Below are 21,737 nucleotides of genomic sequence, written 5' to 3'. Positions count from 1 at the left end.
TGAGGATGGGTTTTAAAAAGCTGTAGAATTAACTTACTGAAAGCTTTCCTTTTCTCTGATGCCACTATAGCTACTAAGCTGCCAGCAATACAGACTTTTGTAGGAGAAGAGGTATGACAAAAATGGAAGGACCTCTAATCTTTTTTTTAGATAGTCTACTAACTAGCTTCTAGTTAAAATTTGATTTGTCAATAACTTAATTGCATATATTTATGTGCCAATTGGGTTGACTCCAGTATCAGTCATCTTAGAAAGTAGAATTTTTTTTTTTTTTCAAAGATAACACATCCCCATATTCTCCAAATTGTACACAGAATCATTTAATATACTTGGAATTGTTTGGTTTACACAGCAGGAGAATCTGAGCTAATAATTGACAGAAAACTCAAAACTATTTTTCTTAAGAAATCCATCCAAAGCAAAAAGTTTTATGATTTTATAGCATTAAAATATTTCACAATGTTTGCATGCACATACATATATATATAAAAGTGATAGTGACAGACCCCAAAAAAAAGAAAAGCCATGAACATTTCTCCTCTTCTGTGGTGCTTTTTCCCCTCACATAAGTTACAGACATTTCAGAAATAATCTGTACCTTTGTTATACTAGCACTAAACAGTACGCAGATAACTTTAAAATGAAAAAAAATGCTGACACTACAACACAGTAGAGCACTAAGACTTAGTTATTTAAAATCAAATATTATCTTACTACCAAAAGGATAATTTTGTAGAAACTGACTATATCAAGCTTTGTCTGAACAGTTGCTAATTCAGTACTGTTTAAATTTTTAAGTACAAGTCTTTGCTTATAAGCCTTTAACACAATTCAGGAGCCACCATACCTTTGCCAAACCTACATTCACTATGAAATTCATTGCATCCTTCTCTCTCTCCACAGAAGTTTTGTCACAGCTGAATTTCAAAGGATCTTCACCCTCTTGCCTTTGAAGGCCTGATGTGAATAGTAGCATTTGCTTTACCCAGCATTAACTCTAGTTAAATCTGTTCATAAGTACTAGTATATCTAGTAGTAGTATAGTAGCTTACAAAGAAAAGCAACAATTTTGTCTACATTTCCCCTACTTCTTCCTATGATAACAAAATAAAAGTACTTTTGCTGCTTTTATCGGTTGCTATGATTAAAAGTGTTCAAGAAGGTAGAAGAACTAGAGGACCCCATGAAACAGACTTTGGGGTTCCTTGAATGAGAGAGCTGGTATAAAATTCAGACTTGCATTGTTCCCCCAGGTTTTTGGCTCTTTGTGATAAAGGAAATATAGATTCACAGTTGTAATGATTATATAAATCAAAGATTCTTACTGACATGGAAATTGTGGAAACATGGAAAATTTAATATGTATAGATACACATTTGCAAGACGCTGACAGACCTGCAGGTAGCCACTAAATATTTGTTTCTACAGTCAGCATTTTTTCCTATAATGAAAAATAACTTTTTCCACCCCCCCACACACACGTCAAAAAAACACAGGATACTTCTCCTTGTTTAACAAGAAATAAGGTTCAGAACAGGAAAAAAGCAGCAATGCAAAAGAAACACAAAGTAAATTGATTTGGAAAGGTTAATGTTTCTAATCAAATTTCTGTCCATCAAATCTGCATTTCCTTTGAAACAAGTATACATACTAACCCATAAGTTGTTGAAGACTTACAGGGGTAAGTAGACAGATGAGGAAAATACAAAATATTTTCACAAACTGACACAGAAACCAACCCTACATATACACCCTGGCAGTTTCCAGATCAATGCCATTCCACAAAGATTTAATTCTACTTGCTTAAATGACTAGTTATAGGATTTGTAAATGAAATGTTATCAAACATTAGAGTAAATTCATGGATGTTTCTGCTTTTGAAGCCTCCTAAAAGCTGCTGAAAATATTAAATTCTTTTTGGCATGCATCCTTCCAAATGCAACGTTTATAGCAGCAAACTGAACCACAACAACTATAGCGACAACTCCAGCCTCCTCAATAACATGATGTGGCTGTTCAGGAAATCAGTGCCTTAATCAATGGAATAAAATATACTATCTATTCAAATAAAGTGTTTTGCCAGTCTAGAGTGAAGTGCCATGAAAACAGGAAAGAAAAATAATTGGGTTGGAGAGTAACATTTTCAAATGTGCATTTCTTTAATTTAAAGGGTCTGGGGCTAGAGGAGGGGGAGTTTTTTCCATTTAATGACTTGAGCACAGTGTGGTTTAAATAGCACATTTGATTTGGGAATCTATTAGCTGATAATGACTCCTTGGAGAGAAAAAAAATTGGATTCACTTATTACTGGTTTGATTAGCAATATCTGTAATTCCATGAAGTTGTAAGATAGCTTAGTATTAAAACTGAGCTATTTTCCATCACTTGCAGAAGCATAAACACAGACAGACAAGTTCCTGTGATAAATATACTCCTGAATTCTGTAGTACTTTATTGCCACTAGGATTAGAAAAAAGATATTTGTTCATGTACATAGAGCCTCAGTTTTGAAAAGTATTTATCTATGCTTCATAGATACTAAGAGATGGATAATAACAATCTAGCAAAGTTGCTATTTAAACAAAGAGATGAAACTCTTAATATTATTAACATATTATTAACATAATGCTATTTAACAAAGAGGTGCAACTAAATTTCCAATGAGGAAACAAAGCCAGTGTGCCAGTGTTTGATTAATGACAACACTGATCCATATAGGTAAAGAAACGTCATAAAAGAAACTGCCCTGTAGTGATTATAAGGGTAAGAAAGGGAAAAGTAAATATAATTAAAAGAAAAAATTAAATTCCAAATGTTGATCTGCCTTTCACGTAGAACAGAATAAGTAGTCTTGTAAACTAAAAGGAGAAATACTCATTTAAAAACAATGGAAGATCTTCCCAGCAAAGCTCAGTTGTATTTTATTGAAGTGGCTCTAATGGCCTTTTTTTAAACTTAGCACCTGAAATGGATATAACTATAGTAATACAGCAGAATTCAAGCTAAGCAGTGAGCAGTGTTTTAGAATTGAAGCACCACTCCTTTCATCTGATGAATATTTAAAGACACAACTGAAGGGACCTGACACCTAGCAAAACACACATCCAAACACACTGCCACAGAAATCCTGAGAACTGCAAAAGGCATGTAACAAAATACATGTAACACTGGAATAAAAGCCTGTGACCAGCATAAAACAACATCCACTCTCATTCAGAAGCAACAAACCGTGTTATCTGCTGGTCTGCAGGCCTAAAACCAAAGAAATTGCCAATGCTCCTGTCTGGCCACAGGCTTTGCATCACATCTGCAGGCCTCTAGCACTGGAGCTCATCAGTCCTGTTTTCTCTAAGCTAGTCTTTGGCTTCTGTTATCTCTCTTGAAATAGCAATTTTTAACAACCAGTATCATAACCTGATCTGTTTTACATTTAATGTAGCTGAGTGATTACATGGGCTAGGGTTTACCAGTATAACAATTTTGATATATTTCTGTACCTATCACACCTATTCTGCAGAGAAGAAGCTGGTATTTTATAAAAATGTAGGGTACAGGACCACAACCATGGGATGACACCAGAGGTATTAAATGTACAGGCACAGGCTGACATCAGACCAAATTAATTCAGTTCATAAAAACAGTCTGTTCAAACAAGTGTAAGCAATAGTATTCCACATAAAACACATTTTCGCATTAAAAATATAATTCATCCCTTTTTGAAATATCCAAACATTAAGACTGAGAATGTCCCTTACCTCCTCGCTTGTTTAACTTGGCATACCCTGGCACATAGCTGCTTGTCATGGATGATGAACTGCTGAAGGAGGAATGGGGTAATGCTGAGACCAGAGGTTCATCACACTTTTCTGAAACACAAGAAAACAGATTCACTTTATGCTCTCAATTACTCATATGTATTAAGTGACAATGTGCCCTTTACTTTCCCTCTGGGTGATAACAAATCCTTGTTATTTTTGTTCATGTGGAATGCATGTAGCTACACCAGAGCTTTTCAACAAAACAACCCCTAACAAAACAACCACAAACCAACAAAACAAACAAAAATTCACCTCAAAAACCACAAGAAAACACATAAATAAACACAGACACACACACTGACATGAGAAAATAAAGGCTTCAACCAATAACAAAATAAGGTAATGGCAATATCTAACCATGAGCCATCACTCTTCCTTAGGGATACAGCGGTTTAACAAAAAAGCCTACCCTGATATATCTAGGATATTTTTGGTGGCACAAAAAGCTAGTGCTAGTGCTAAATAAAAGTATTATCATGGCAGCTTTCTAAGAATTAAATAAGATATGCATTTTCATTTCCATAATAGAAGTGCTGATAAATTTGATATTAAAAAAAAAGAAAATAAATTAGGGTACATTAATGAATGCATATGAATTATCAGATACAAAAGATTCACTGAAAAAAGAAACCTATACTAGCTAATCTCTATAATTCAGTTGAGTACTTCACTTCCATTTTACCCCACTAAAGAAGATTAACTTGGTATTAACATCTAAAATGGAAAATATCAAAATCAGTATCTTAGCCTTCCTAATGAAGAAAAAACTGTAAATCAAATCTTCTTTTGTATTACATAAATTAGAATGAAGAGAAATGGCTTAGAATTTTTCAAATACTTAATTAATGTACTGCCTTTTGTAAGATTTTTGTAGGTATTTCAACAGATGGGAGAAATATGTAGCTTAAATTACTCATTTATATCACAGGTAAAACAAAAAAAGACCTTAGCCAACACGAGTAACCTAACTAATCCTTTCAAACACATGCACTGCAGCACAGTCTGTGCTGTAAGTGGAAATACCTTCAATTTATGCGTCTAGAATGCATGAGATCACCATAGGTGGTCTATAATAAGTCTAAATATGCATAAGCAGCATATTTAATGCTCAGCCACAACAACTAGTTTTGGTACAATTAAAAACCAGCAGTTTGATCAGACTGGATCACACATGGAAACCAAATTAATCCTACCTTCTCAAGAACTTTAGGAGGGAAAAAAAGAGGATTCTGAGTGAATCAAGTAATATATAATGAAATTCTCCTAAAATGTACAGTCTCATGTAGTGAAAAATAAAATTACTTTCACAGGAATAGAAGCTGAAGTACAGAAATACAAAAGAACATTCATTCAGGCATCAGTATTTTGACATTTAGCAATGAAAATAAGTGTCCTTTACAAATCTCTGAGTTAACAAACATTAAGAGAAAAAAAATCCACACAAGTACAAGCAAGAGTAAAGGGCGTCTGCTTTGGACTGAATTAAAGGACAATTCCAGTGACTTTTGAGTTCACTACTGCAGTATTAATGATGGAATTTTGACAAGGGAAGATAAATGGTTTCAAAAATTATTGTTTATACCACAAAGCAGAAAGATCGATTTCCTCCTTCCTCTGCTCTGGCTGCAGCAGAGCAGCACATTTGATCAGAAACCTGCCGCTGGGTTCTCCTCACACCTCACGCCGGCAGCAGCACACTGGGGCTGCACACACCTCTGCACACACCTGTGTTTTCAGATCCCAGGTGCCAGGTGTCACCGTGATATTTTCTGAAAAATCCCCTTGCCCAGGATTTTCTCCTGGGAAGCTGAGAAGCCTCAGCTTCTCCTGTGTTCTGCTGCTTTGGAATGTGGTTTTGGAGATTGTTTATCCAACATGTGAATTATTTTAACTTAATGGTCAATCACAGCCAGCTGTGTCGGACTCTGAATAGTCAGTAATGAGTTTTCTTTATCATTCTTGTTAAGCCCTCTGATGTATCCTTGCTCTATTCTTTAGTATAGCATAATATAATATAATATAATATAATATAATATAATATAATATAATATAATATAATATAATATAATATAATAACCTTCTAAGAACATAGAGTCAGACTCAATCATTCCTCCTCTGTCCAGGGACCCCAGAAACTACCACAGTCAAGTTGCTTTTATTTCAGTCAAAGTGCTACAAAGTTAGAGCTAAGAATAGAAGTGAGCAGCAGACTGCCATAACTGCCAACTTTTGTCCTTAGTGCCATAATCAAATAAATGCAGAACTACTTGATAAAGTTTTTTCTCAAGCATTTCTTTATCAATCAGTTTATTTTCTGTAGATCATAATGGCTTTTCAACTTGCAAACTGCTATTGCTGCCACTTCATTTCATAATACCTAGCTAGAGACTTGAAGGCATTTGCCATTAAACCTGTTGTTTAGGTAAAAACAGAATGAAACATTTTAAAGTAGAACAACACACAATCAGAAGTTTTTAAAAATACATAACACATTTCTTTATATCATTTTAGTTTGCTTATATTACGTGATATTTACCCGTAAGGAAAAAAAAAACATGTTCTCGTCAGTAATGAAAGCTAAGATTGAACATGTACCTTAGTTCTGTTTCCTGAGGGTTTTAAAATATATTTTGCAAAGTAAATTTTTAGGTTTATACAATTTTCTGCCACCCATAGCTTCAAAGTAGGGTGGGAGGAAAAACCTGCATCTCCCTAGAAAAACAGTAAAATGGTAAAAACTTAGTTACAAAAAGTGTGTTCAACTTATGCAATTTGATTTATTACTAACATAATGGGAGGCTACTGATAAACATGACAGATGAAAAAAAGCCTCTCCCAAGAGTAGCAGCTCATCAGAACTTCAGATCTTTTACTGGTTCCAGTAGCTATTGAGAAAATCCCCTCCTTTTAATTTGACAGCTGTTATATTTGTGCTACTACTGAAGATGCACAAAAGGAAATATGGGAAATTATTTGGAATGAATACTAGTTTCTAAATCATTAAAGGTCTGCCTTAACTCTTTGGATTCAAAAGAAAAGACAGAGAAGCTTGACTTAGTAAAAAAAAAAAATAGAGGGGGCATCCATCTATTTTCCACTGTGGTCACAATTTTTACAGTCATGAATATGCTTCATGTGATGTATGTGTGCTTCTGAAGTATTTAGTCTGAGTCTTCTGATTTCTTAATTTGATTGTAATCATCAATACTGTGGTGGGGGTTAGGAAAAATTCCTGAGTTGATACTATTTGCCTTCATTGTTTTTTAGAAGTGTAATGCTCTCCTATGTCTATTTTGACACACCAAATAATGAGAAAAAAATCTCTCTTTCTCATTGTTCTAAAAAACACAAACCTCCCAATCTGCCTGCTCATTTAGGATTTAAAATATGAAAAATTCACCATAAATATGTATGAATTACAGAAAAAGACTATATTTCAGATTAATAGACTTAAAATATTATTACATCTCATCATTAATTCATGACTTTAGGTCCAACAGAATAAAAGTTAAAAGACTGCTTACATAAACTAGTATTTCTAGCCCTATATGAAAGTTTCACTAAATATAGTGCACTATTTAAACTTCTGCCAGAATATGAAATACTGTTATACCACAAATTTAAGAAGAAAAAAAAAAAAAAAACCCCAAAAAAACCCACCAAACCTTGGGAACCTTTTGTTCTTCCAGCAGTTTTAGTTACTTCCTGCAGAATTCAATTTTTTACTTACCAGAATCATATATACCTTCCTGTTACTGAGATATAATAGCCTTCCCCATATAAGTCAATGCACTGTGCCCTGTTAATCAATTACAGAGCACACTCTCCTGCCAGCATCGCAGCAGCAAAGGAATAAACTCTCCTCCATACCATTTATCTCAGTGATATATTAACAGCCAAGGCAGCTTAGGTCCATTTAAATGTTAATTTTCTGAAGCAAAAAGACACTTCCACACCACTCTATTCTGTTTGGATCAAGAGAACTGATAACTTTGTCATAGGAATGATGACATTTGCTACTCTGGCTTCCCTATTCAGAAGAAAGTAACAAGTATATGTCCATCAAAAACAAGTCTTCTTAAGATTTTAACAATTAGATCAATGGAATGAAGTTCACCTAAAGTCAATAAACACAAATGTGAAACATCTGCAATCTCCAGTCTTCAAATTCCTCAAGACCTAAAGATCATTGAAACAAAAGTGTGCTGTGCACTTGCTCTGTTCTTACATGTTTTCTCAGGCACCTGGCTATTGGAAACCAGATAGCAGATGAGATGGATCTCGTCCTAACAACTGCAGCTTCTCATATTTCTGGTGTTCACACTCAACAAAACAAAGAAAATATATCTGCCCATTCCTTCCTGTTTTACAGTCTATTCATAGCTTTTTTTTATATCATACCCATCATGCTGGAGAACCTAAAAGAGGCCCATCTCCTATTTTGCCTGCAATTGCTTTAATTCCCACTTACTAGTCTATGAACTATTTGGAGAATAAGGGCCACATTATTTGAAGGAACAGCTGTTGACTGCAGCACAAAGTAGACCATATACACACAAACTCTCTTATCAACCCCATAGGTTATTAAACTTTATCCTCACTATACCAGTCACTTCAATGATTTTTTGATGGGCAAAGCAGAGTAAAATACCTTGATGCTTCACATCACAGAAGCCTGTTCAAATGCTTCCTGATCAATAAACAGGTCACCTGTAAAGTTGCTGACATATCTTATCAAAGTCGTCTGAGAAGATAAAAAAAAAACAATCTGCAGTTCATCTGTGTCTTCTTGACATTTGTATCTAGCAGTAGGTTAGAATGCATACAAACTATCTAAAAATACTAAGAAATGGAAAAATATACATTTATAGTTACAGGTAGTTTTTATTAATAATTTGGAGCTGCATCAGAAGGTCTCCCAGAAGCTCCTGCAAAGAATCTGTCAGGAAAGTAAAAAGACAGCTGTGATGTTTACAGTGGTTCTAAAAATTAAAAATATTTGGATACTGATAACTAACTCTTCAGAAATAAGTGATGGTGACTTACTAAGTATGCTTTTGAATAAGAAAGGCTTTTACATCATATGGTCCAGTGTGCACTGAGGAACACACCTTTAAATAAATACCAAATCCACAATTTACCCCTCCTGTTTTAAAATCTTTAGTCAAGATTTCCTATCAAATTATAATCTAGGACAACAATTTTGTGGAACGATAGATCTAAGACATAAACATGCCACCAACAAAAACTTTACTAAGAAAAGCTCCATATGTGTATGTCAAAAATTAAGAACTCAAAAGCTGAACAGCTTAGATTCAAAAAGGCAAATTACTGCAATGGCAATATTGTGTTTGAATTAAAAATAACCATAATAAATCACTAGCAGAAGATGAAAGAGATGACTCACTCTGTATCAGCACTGAAAAAAATATCATGGCCAAGAAATATCCAAAGCCCTGACTCTAACTAACAGTCCTAATCAGCTTTCTTTTTCACAAAACAGAAAATTTACAATACAAACCACAATATGAACTATTAACAGTATATCCATCTCATTAATTATACAGGAATGCCTGTCAAGTGTAGCGGGAAAAAATGGTTATAAACAATTTCAGTCTTTACTTGTAATGCAAAAGACTCCTGCTTTAAATATGAATTCCAAGATAAATGTTAGGGAGCAAGAGAGAGAATCATATCATCTGGGTTTAATTTGTGCTGTGTGTTAAATGCTAGTTAGCCTAAACACATTTTTCTTTTCCAATTTGAATACATAATTTCGTTGTAGTGTACTGAGGAGGAAGAATAAGCCACCAAGCACTTCTGAAAAGCAGTCATGAGATTGCAAGGGCACTCTGAAACGTGGGTAAGTACATATGGGATCTGGCATATCTCCAATGACAACCAATAGGAATATTAATGAGGCTGGTTTGGATTTCAGTGTGTTATTATGCTGAGACAGCCTCACTTTCCATATAGCACAGGTAGGTTTTATAATCCAAAATGAATGCTAGAATATACCAAGTTTAATTCACAAGCCTGTGTCTCCCCAAAGAGTAGAAATAAATAAGCACAAGCTGCTAGAATATTTCATGCACTGTTTCAAATGAACTTTTAAAGTGATGCAAGCCAAAAAGCAGGAAGTACTTCAAAGCAGCTCATCATCAATGGTAGCCCCTTTAAAAATCAAACTTAAAAGCGGGTGTAATTGAGCACAGGCTGTCACAAGTATAATTTCAACCTTTGTCCTGTGTCACAACCCTGCTGCCCAGTATGATGTGCCTCTATCCAAACTTCAGATAATGTGTGACAGGAATGCAGGTAATGGTTGAAAAAAGCCAGGTAGGGTATACCTCATGCTCTCAAGTACTTAAGTCAGAAAGAAATCAGTGAAGAGTTTCTCAAAGACAACCTTCTCTTATGGGGAAAGCAAATACTTGCCTGTCAGGCATATTTGCCAAAAGTACATGTCTTTGATACATTTGGGGTTGCTCAAACAAAAAAACTTTCTGCCTTTTGCATGTTTTATTGTGGTTTTTTTTTGGCTTGGAATACAATTTAAAGAAAACCCACCACATACTGCTACTTCTTTTTCTCTTTCCTAGGATAACAAGCTAAGTTTACTCCTCCTCAAGTTTCTTGGACCTCTTTATATAGATAGTAAATAGGGATGATGACTGCCAGAGTAGAAGCTCAGTGTTTCACCCTCTTCTGTCCCACCTATTTTCCATATTGCAGAAGCTGGCAGATTCTCCACATGAGTGACATTTCACACAACACCCTTGATGGACTGTTAGGGAGTCAAATTCACATTCAACTTCATGAACAAATGAGCCCAAGTGTCACTGAAGCTTTTCTGCAAGTATTGCTTGAGCTCAGCTGTAATCTAAGTGATTAGAGAAGCTAATATTGATCGTCTGGGATGTTTCATATTCCACTTCAAGCTGCATACCATCAGTAGAGATAATCCATTGTTGCTCAAAAGGTTAGCTGCTGCTGGAAAGGAGGAAAATGTAGCAGCTCTTTTTCCCCCTTCCTAAGTCACAAATCACATTAATTTTCTGGTCTTCACACAAACCTTAAGCATTAAGGTTACATGTTTAGAGGTTTATCTCAAGTCTTTCTTTAGAGCTCTGTAAGGAAAGGAACAAGTCACAGGTAATGGTTTTTGTTATGGTGCTTACTTTGCCAGGGCAGTGGACAGGCAGTGAGATCTGCTTCTTTGTTCTGGGTCTGAATCAGGAATTCATCTTTGGGCAATAGTGGATACATCACCAGGGCCATTTCTAAAAGTGCATGTGGATGCCCAAAGACAGTAGTTTACGAGATCTTCCAAAGTATCTTTTTACCTGAACTTCATTTCTGATACCATTTTTTTCTGAAAAATTGACCAGTTTTTAGAGTAGCCAATGATTTATTAATCTGAAAGGTCATGGTATGGCTACAAATTTTGATTACTACAAACTACTATCCTATTCCATCATAAGGGCCCAGGTTATTAATAAGCAACAAAACTTTCTTGGTTTGAGGAATTTTTAAAAAACATTTTTTTATATTCCTGGGAAATATTGGAAATGAAAGTATCATAAGAATTGTATCAATTTGCAATGTACTATATGACTATTATGAGACATTTCTGGATGCATTGCTATCATTAAGTGGTATATAACATAAACCACAGTACTCTCCAATCTTCTTTCTTTAACCATTGAAAATGACTAAAGAGTTAAAGCTGACATCATTAATTACTGTGACTTACAACTTACCCAGAGATATTAGGATTTATTTTTTAATTAAATTATTCAGTATGGAAACATTGTAAGTATAAATGTATACAAAGCAGCCTCCTGAAATTAAAATTTATAAAAATTTCAACTGCTCACAAAGGAAAAATAGAAAACTATCAAAAATTTGCCAAATTCAATTTTTCAGAAAAGTATAATTTTAAAATCTTTATTTACCAAAATGCATATTTCATTTAGTGTTTTACATTTTTCTTTTTAGAAATAACAAGGCACATCAAAATTAAATTAAATGTATGCATTGTTTTATCATTTAGTAAAATTCATTTTTAAATTATTTTAGAAAAGTATGTTCTTTCTTACCTACAGTGAGACTACTTAGGCAGCTGGTTCTGACTTCAGGTTGTGGTTTGATTTTTTTTTTTTTTTTTTTTTTTTTGGATGGAACAGTGTGGCCAGCAGAAGTTTTTACATCACTCTAAAGCAACTGCACATCTGGATTGCCTCTGGCCTACTTTAGAGTCCATTGGGAATTCCTCAAATGTTCCCACCCTTTTGTCTTTTATGAACACATTTGTAAACTGTTTTGCACCCTGTGAATCTCAAAGCTGTATGAGAAATCTGCATCTTTTTTCCTCATTTAAAAAAATCTCCATTACAAAGGTCAATGGCACCTGGAATAATTGAAAGTCAGTCAGTCTGGTTGTATGCTTGGGCTGTCATTAAATTGTCTTTGGTGCATAAGCAATAGTAGACTGTCAACTCTATGCAAAGTAAAAATCATGAATATTTCCATATTTTTGCATACCCAACCTTCAGGTGCCTCTTCAGTTATTAACCTTCTGGCATGCAAATCTAGCTCTTCACCTTTTCACTACTGAAAGTACCTGAGCATTTAGAAGGATTTTTACAGCAAACAAAGCTCCAGCTTAGGTGCCTTTACAGGTACAAGTGATTTTTCACAGACTGATACCTGAATTAAGTATGAAAAAATCTGGAGTCAGGTCATATGAAGTTTTAGAGTAGCAGGTGGAAGGACCCACAATGATGAAGAAAAAGATCAAGAAAAAGAAAAATAATAAAATCTTCAAAATTTATTTTGTTAGGTCTCATTTAAATTAGAATAATTTCATTAATTACCTAGCCTACATTCCTCCTCAGTCAACTTTATATCAACTATTGTCTTTTGTTTATGGGTGGGGGTGGAAGCTGGGTTTGTTTGGGTTTTTTTGGGAGGATTTTTTTATTTTTGTGGGTGTTTTGGGTTTGTTTTGTTTTTTTGTTCCTTATTTGATTTGTTTGTTTTTCAGAATCTGGAGATAAAACACTAATGGATAACAGCTAGTGGGTAACACCTAATGTTTTCTAAAGATTTTTTCAAACAGCTTTACTTTTCATCACTTCTTTAGCAGGTTTCCATCTCTAAAATGAAGCTTTTATCTCTAGTAAAAACAAAATATACACTTTATTTCCTCAAAGTCCTACTTATTATAATGGTCTCTACTTTTAGCAGCTCTTTATCAACATAATTGTTCTGAATTTAGAGATGTTATTCTAGGTTTTATCTAATTTAAGCAAGATCAAAGCAGTGTCTTTTTGTCTATTGTTGAAGTATACTTCAACAATAAAAGCACTCCCACAGAAAGCCAAATATGAATTCTCAAATCAAAGTATCATAAGTACAGAAAAATAGGTGTTTTAGTGTATACAATGTATATAAATTAATTTTTAAATAATTATGTTCAAAATGTTTTATTGTCTGTAATGAGGCTATCTACCTACCCACATATTGCTTAAGATGCTTAACAAAAGTCTTGTGAAAAAGTTAACTGATAGCAAAAGATGCAGATTCCTGTCTGAAGGCCTTGCCAGAAAACTGCACTTTCCCTGTAACGGCTAGGGAGGAAACTCTGTTCCTACCAGGCAGACAGAATATTTAATATCATTAAGCATGCAAAGCACATTCCGATTTGCTTAGATGAGGAACAAAATAGAAATTAGCAGGTTATGCAAAATGCAGCAGAGAATTGCCTCTCAATTTGCACAGCAAAAGGCAAACATCACTTAAGCTTAAAATCAGGGGTTTATTCAAAAGGATTGTTAATTCCATGTTTGTCCATTGATGTTTACCTTCATATCCCCTTTAGAGAAAACAGATATGTCATATTTATAGCCGAAGGTATTAGTCCACTGTTTATCTGTTGTTTAATGTTAGAAGTGATGAGAGAAGTAGAAGCCAAAAGATGTGTGATATATGAATGTAACCATATTATACTGACAGATTATTCTTTTTTACTCTGTGCAAAAGACAAAAAAGGTCTACCTTTGTTTCCTGCCTTTTCTATGTAGATTTTTGCCTCCAACTAAGACTAAAATCTGCATTCTCAATTCCTGTCACTGGTGCATGAGAGGATTAACTCCGATTGCATTTTTGTTTAAAAAACTCTTTTGTAAAAAAGCAATCTTTCCCACATTTCTGAAGAAGTATCAAGTGATCAAAGAAATTAAATTGTCATAATACATTGATTTCACCAAAGCATCAACAAAGCATTCCGAAAAGGTATTTTTGCAGGTGAAATACTTTTGGTCTTTTTCCTTACTTTTGTATTAATGTAATGCATGTGTTATATATGACATATGTTTAAAGCCTGTTGGTCATGATATGATTTCACAAAACCTGAAGATAAGCTTCCAAACCATGCTGATATCTTCTGTGGTTTGTTTTAGGTCCAAAATCCTGGCTAGAACTGTGGCTAGGAAAGTAAGAACAACAACAAAACAAATTGAGGACCATTTGATAATAGAAAAATGTGACCATAGTTTAGATTTCTGAACTCTCTGTATTGTAGACTAAAAAGAGCAAGCTGCAGTACAGCCAGCCTGTGAGACACAGCATTCTCTGAGGCTTGTTATACATACTGGGAAACTCAAACCAATTATAGAACATGGCTGTGAATTTTGACACTAGAGGCCCAAATTTCTTACAGTAATACCTTGAAGAAAAGAGATATGTAAATCAGAGTAGGCTAACAAGGGTTTTCCTATGCTGGTGAAAAAATCTGCAAGTTGATTCCAATGTGTTCAGCATCCTTAAGCACATAGGCAACAGCACAAGGTACAAATCAGTTCAGGACAATAACTTCAAAGTACATACTCGGTGAGTGTGTTTACCATATTCCCCGAGGTTTGAAAGCACCTAGCATTTAATAATTAAAGGTAGAATGACTATTTATTTCCCTAGAGACTAAAAAAAAAAAAAAATCATTATGAAACAAACATATGAAGATTTGCCTAAATTTGTATATCTGAAGCTGAATAGAACATTTTTCCTTCTGATAGACTAATAAGTTGGATAGACAAGAATATTTGATTCCCAGATGTAAAGTATTTATAGGATCCCTGTTTCTGACACAGGTCAGGGTAACTAGCATCACAAGCACACTCCTCTCCCATCTGCTTGGATTCATGATTTTCTAGAAGGAGTAAAACTTGAGATTAAAGTCAATGTTTAAACTGAGTGACTTAATGCCAGCAGAAGAAAATTGCAAACATTAAAAAAATCAGTATGAATTTAAGTCAATTATTTTCTAACATAGGATATCTAAAGTGAGAACTATCAGTCAAAAGTGCAATCTCCAGTTTTGAGATGATACACAGATTTTAATTCCAGAAAATGTAGTGTGCCCAAATTTTAGCTGTTCTATATTCATGGGAGACAATAAAATCTTAGAGGGGATGGTAAGGGTCTAGGATGGTTTTATCATTAGTGGGAGGAGATACAGATTTGGAGTGTTTCAGGTCCTTCTATGTTCTTTTTAAAAAGAAATTAAACACCAATGCAGAAAGCCAGGGTCAGCTGTTACTAATGCTTAACAGGAGCATAGATTGCGATATCAAAAAATTGCACAATCAGATGCAGAATTCAAAAAAATTTAAGTGAGATTCAAGAGCATAAGACATGGAACTTATCAGGAAAATACATATCCAGAAAGCCAGGGTCAGATGTTATTAATCCTTAACAGGAGCATAGATTGCAATATCAAAAAATTGCACAATCAGATGCAGAATTAAAAAAAACATTAAGTGAGATTCAAGTGCATAAGACATGGAACTTATCAGGAAAATGCATATCCAAATTTTAGAGTAGCTCAGATTTTTTCAAAAGATGTCGTTAGTAAATGACATGTGGGATCCAGTTGTAGGTACAATTTTACAAAACAAGTTACCATGTGATCTGCTTCTTATTTTGTACTTTTCCTGTAATTTTTAGGGAATCAAAACTGGTCATGGGTCTAATATTCATGAACAATTTTTATCATTCATCTTGAAAGGGGCAGAAGAGAGGAATAGAAATAATCAATCATTGTATAGTGGTTTCTGGGTTTTGTTTTGGCAATCAAAAAAAGCACAACAACATCTACTGATATTTCCCAGAATACCTGAGCAAGTCATGGTGTTAAATAAAACAGTGAGATGCAAACTCAAGAGATACAGAAAACCTCAATATTTTGAGATCCACACTCATCTTTGTTGAAATTTTCTGGCTTCTTTATTGTAGCACTGCTACCGAAATAAAAGGATTCTGTCTTAAGCTTCCTTGCCCTAAAGACACCACAGAAAATGTACAACATAACAGATTCCTAAATTATATAAAGAACCTTGTGGTTAAATTAATTTTGCTTCTTTCCAGCCTTCTTCCCCAAAAAAGCAAAAATATGTATGTATTGCCCTGTACAAAATAAACAAACAATATGAACATTTCCAAAGAACTACTTAACTGAAAATAAACTTTCTACCCAGGCTACAAAGTTCATGTCAAAGGACAGGGGCTGTCTGTACTGATCCGTGTTGATAATTCAGATCTTAATGGTTCTGTCATACTAGAAAAGATTGAAAAGAAAGGGTGGAAGGATGGTGCTTCACTTCTACTATATCCAATCTTTGGATCACCCCAGGCAAAATTCACCTGTCTTTGGTAACTAAACATCCTCAAAAAAAAATTCTATCTATAGCAAAAGAGAGCTTATGCCTTGCTTGTGCTTGTCTGGTGAATTACTGGGACAAGAAGAAGAAAGCTTTGGATGGAAACAGAAGAGAAGAAATTGCAAAGTAGGAAAACCAATTCTGAACATACTGCACATCAAAAACAGTTTTAAAAGAGCTTAATCAAGAGTAGGGTTGATAAACCAAAGTTCCCTTTAATTGTGAAAGTGCTACAATTCCAGGCAGCGTCATGTGCTCCCCTTTTTTTTTTTTTTTTTCTAACCCTCAAGTTTTCCCCATGTACTTTTTTGTCTCATCAGAAACTCTTGAATTAAGAAGAACTCATTAAAGAGAATTGTAATGTAATTCATCTTAAAGGCTGGCTAGAAAGATACTATATATATGGGTTTTGTAAGAGAGATTTTTAGGTGTGGTGTGTCACTGTGTTCCTCTTCCTGATTTAAATAACCACACCTACCTTATTTTAATGTTCTGTGGAAATGCAAGCCAAAATGTTTTACAATGGCCTTAGCTACCCAGCTTATCCTGGTGTTCACACAACATTCTTTACATATAAGTTGTTATGTTTTTCTAATTATCAAATGCAAACAGTATTGACAGCAGCAGCATCTATTATTGTGTCTTCATTATCATGCTCAGCTACAGCTGAGGCATTTTTAAGGCCAAGAGAATGTGATAATTATGCTTGGTACAACCTTATTATTACTACATGTTTAACACGTCAACAAAGAAACACAGCACAGTTAAATTAGCATATGTGAAAAATGAAGGTGTCTAATAATTATAGCCTGTTCCCTCCAATTTTAATCAGATATCTGAATATTAAGTTCCTAACATTACAGTTTACTACCTTTGTCTGGGTCATGAACTCCCATTATGTTTAAAGTGAAGGATGCCTCCTGTAAATATATTGGAAAGCCTGTATACATACACAAATACTGCAGGCAGGATCACCTGTAGGACTTTCCAGTCTTATTAGCTGGACTTGCCCCAGTCTTGGCAGGGGTCCACTGATTCTGTGGCCATCAAAACACTGGCCAGAAGTGAGGCAAAAAAGAGTGAGAAATGGCCTTGTGAGCCCCAAGGGGAGTACAGGAAGAGGGACAGGAAGATTCTGGCTGCCAGATTCCTCTGGAGGGTCCCAGTCTCATAGAGAGGAGCCCACACTACAGCAGGGAAACAGAGAGACCAGGTGCATCAGAGAAGACAATGATCCCACCATTTCCCATCCCCCTCTGCTTCTCAGTCAAGAGGTAAAAGAGTCAGGAGAGAAAGAGTGAAGTTAAGACTGGAAAAAAAGAGGGACTGAGGTAAGCAGGAAAGCATTTTATGTTGTTCTTTTTAATTTCTTTGCAGCATCCACCTCTATTTTAACTGGCAATAAAATAAACTCATTTTCCCAAGTCAAACGTGTTTTGCCCATTACGTAGTTGGCAAGTGATCTCTCTGTGTTTATTTTAACCCACAACCATCTTCTTATTTTCTTCCCAGAAGGGTAGGTATGCCTGGCAGCTGGCCAGGGTCAACAACCAAGCTGCTAATCAGATATCAGAGAGCTCATGACTGCACTGCTTGTCAGAGACGCCACAGACATTCTCACCAATGGTATTGACTAAATGCAGTCTAAAAGCATTAAATGTTGGGGGTTTTACAGATCTACTTGAGGAGAACTAAAGAACACTAAATTAATTTGTAAGATGACTTCTACAAAGTTAAATTTGAAGTTTTTACTTCAGGGAACATTTGTTACTTGCCTGTTCTAGGCAGCAGTTCTTCAAATTTGAGCTTATGCTACAAAGCCAATATCTGGCACCAATGCCTGAAACCAATGGCAGAATTGGAGGATTTGCTACTCATTTCTATGGCAAACACCTGTGATGTGAGCTTTCGTAGTGAACATGGTAACTACCCTGAATTCACACGCTATTCTACATCTCTTAAATTGCCATTCCATTGGCATACATGCATCAGCAACAACAACATAAATCATACTGCTTAGATGAGAGTCTCTTCACGTCTGCTTTTCAAAAGGGTGCAGGAAAGTTTAAATGTACTGTGTTGTCAATCACCACAAACACAGTGATAATGCAGCTTTGCAATAAGACAGTCTTCACATGTTGGCCTCTAACAGGATTTGAAAGTTTTCATCAAAACTCAAAGGACTTATTCAATGCACTGAAGTCACCACACCTTGTGCTTTTACAGATGACTAGATTACACAGGGTAATTCTGGATAAGAAGTAGTAAAGATCAGCAAAAAAGCTTGAAGAAAAAGTAAAATGTTTTAATCCTTTAATTCAGCTATGAATGAAGAACAGCCAGACAGGATAAGGAAAATCCTCTATAATAAAATTTGTAAGATCATATGCCAAGTAAAATGGTGCTTTTCAAGTTTGTTTTTTTCTCTCCCACTTCTGAATCCATAAATGATATGTTAAAATCACATACATATAATTAAGAACTTTAATTCCCAGAAAAAATGAATTCAAAGGGTATTGAAAACAAATAGAAAATAGCATAACTGAAATTCAAGCAAAAAAGACAGTGAAAAAAAATTCTCCATAAATTAAAAAGAAACAAAATTCATATCTATTAATAACTTCCTGAATTGAAAAAAAAATTCCACAAATAAAAAAGGAAAATTATATACTTCTTTACTTTTGTTCACTTTACTTTTTGGATTAATTTCATTAAGCCACCCTTAATTTAATTTACAAAGTTAACTTTTATGCTCAATGCAGTTTGCCAGGATAGTAGGGTGAGTTTGTGAAGAATTAATTTTTTCTTATAAATGAATGAACAAGATGGAGGAAGACATAATGAATGATTAAGTGATTGCAGTTAACCAAAAAGTTTCATTTTGTTCCCTTATGGAGAATGATGGAATATCATTTTATTGAAATCCATTATCCTAATGAGAAAATATTCTATGCTTGATCTTAGCCAAAAGGCCGGTGAGGATATTTTAATGACTTACTGCTTCTGCTTAATAGGGAGATTTCGTAATTACTGAAAATACATCTGTTTGATTAATGAGCCTTTTCCAGCATCCATGCATCTTCTTTTAGTTTGGTTGATAAAATACACTTGGAAGCACATGCACATAGGTGTTTTTATTCCTGCATGTAGGTACCAGTAAAATATTATTGAGAAAAAAATAGGAACTACCTCTAACAGGGCAGTATAATGCTGATTTTCATTCTTATAAATAAAAGTTTGCAATTTTTCCCTCCACTTCCGTTATACAGAAAAATGAAGTTTGCAATAAACATTTAAGTAAAACTTGCAGTGAAATTCTATGGCCCATCTCATGGATACCCTAGGATGGCTTGCAATCTAGTAGGAAAAAGAAACAATCAACCCAGGGAATAAACAAAGGCCCAGTGATGCTGTGAAATTGTAAAAGCAGTACCCACACATATTAGCCATTTATGAAAATGACTGCAATTATTTTCAAGTTTGTTTTCACAGGTTGCTCAAAGAGTATGAAATTGTGGTATGACTGATGCCAAAATTCCCCTAAATAATTTAAACTTCAAGCCCCATCATGTGATATTTGAAGCTTAGAAATGATAAATTAAGACCTATGAATTAATCCTCATGCTTAGACTTTTCACATGTCTTCTGTGAAGAATAAATTTTAAAAGAGTCTCAGGAAAATAGTATAAGAAAAGACTGCTAGAACTTTCCACAGGCAAGAATTTAGAGAAAAATTATCATTAAATAAAGTATCAACTATGTTCCTTAGTTATTTCAAAGAAGAAAAGGTAGTATGTTCATACCTGAATAGATGATATAAAGGCATTTTGTATTATTTATAGAGTGAAAAAGTATTGCCCAACTATTGCATTATCTTGACCTGAAATCTGTCTTCATTAACAGAGTTCACTGCTGAAATGTCAAATCATTTCTTAATATCTCTGTTTTACTGCCCCAGTTGCTAATTCTTTATTAAGGGTATTTCAAAGGAAAAAAATCCTCTTTTTTTTCCAAAAAAACCCAAATTTAAAATACATTGGTATATTTTCTTTTACATTATTCACAATTCGTATGCACTGAATTACCTTCTGTATCACGGTAGTGCAAAAATTTCTCATGTATTATCTGTTCTGCTGTTTCTCATATGATATTAAAATACAGTTGTCAATCTGTTCACTTGATACTCTGAGCCAGCTATTTCTGAGATACATTTCTTGAATTCTTGTTATTTCTCAGCTAATATCTCATCATCAACATTAACACTCCCTTTTTTTAGTGTTGATAATGGTGAAATACTTGTGTTCAAAATGTTTAGGGAAGAAACATACTGTACTTCAGTATAGGCAGCAATAAGACACAGAAAAATCAAACCTCAAACCCAGGTGCCACTTGCAAAAACTGTTCTACTCATCTGAAAATCCATTTAATGTTTCATTAATGTTTAGGAAAGAAAATGCTTAACATGGAGCAATATGCAGGGTATTGCCTATGAAATATAATTTCTAGGTCACAGATTGCAACCCATTAAGTCTTTGCTCCCATTTTTTTATCCCAGAAACAATGTCAATAGTTGTATGGTACTTTGGAAATTTACCCTTAGAAGGAATGCCAAGAGCACAACACACACCTCTTCCAGAAGTGCAAGATGGCAGAAGAACACACCAGTTACCCTGCATTCAGGTCACCTCTGTTCCAAATTTGTTCAAAATTTGAAGTGGTTATAGAAATATGTTCTGAAGAACTCTAGGGGCTCTTGAGTAAACACATGTCAAAACACTCAGTAAAAACTTTTGCCATTAAAATGTCTAATTTTTGCTATCCCCATATAAATCAATAATTTTTATTTTTTATTTTAATGGGAAGACCTTGCCGTTCCTTGTAGGTATCTGTGTGCATTTGTGTTTAGGGGTAATAGAAAGCTACTGGCCATAAAATAATTAAAAGTTATGTAAACATATTAAGAGACTTATTATTTTCTGTGGCCTTTTGATGGTCCTGGCTGCAGACTGTTTTACCTGAAAAAATTAGAGCTTGGGATTGCAATTTCAAGTGTGGTAAATCAGTCTCCACCAATCAATTCCTTTCTGTGACCAAATGGGATAGTGTATTGACTGGGACACAAATTTTGTGCAGCATTTCGTATAGAAAATTCAAATTAAAATAATATGGGAGAGAGCCAAACTTTCATCGTTCTATT

The 21,737-nt window shown here is 34.5% G+C and overlaps 1 protein-coding gene across 1 annotated transcript in view; it reads right to left on the bottom strand.

The window, feature by feature from the left end:
- CNTNAP2 (contactin associated protein 2) overlaps positions 1-21,737 on the bottom strand; it is a 1,013,892-nt gene that overhangs the window by 695,409 nt on the left and 296,746 nt on the right. The window contains exon 2 of the mRNA XM_041425209.1: positions 3,756-3,866. Within this exon, the coding sequence (XP_041281143.1) occupies positions 3,756-3,866 (111 nt within the window). The remainder of the gene's footprint in view (positions 1-3,755; positions 3,867-21,737) is intronic.

This window comes from Onychostruthus taczanowskii, unplaced genomic scaffold, assembly GCF_017590055.1.
Source record: "Onychostruthus taczanowskii isolate IOZ18803 unplaced genomic scaffold, ASM1759005v1 scaffold88, whole genome shotgun sequence".
Lineage (NCBI taxonomy): Eukaryota > Metazoa > Chordata > Aves > Passeriformes > Passeridae > Onychostruthus > Onychostruthus taczanowskii.
This window is presented reverse-complemented; position numbering and strand designations above follow the sequence as displayed.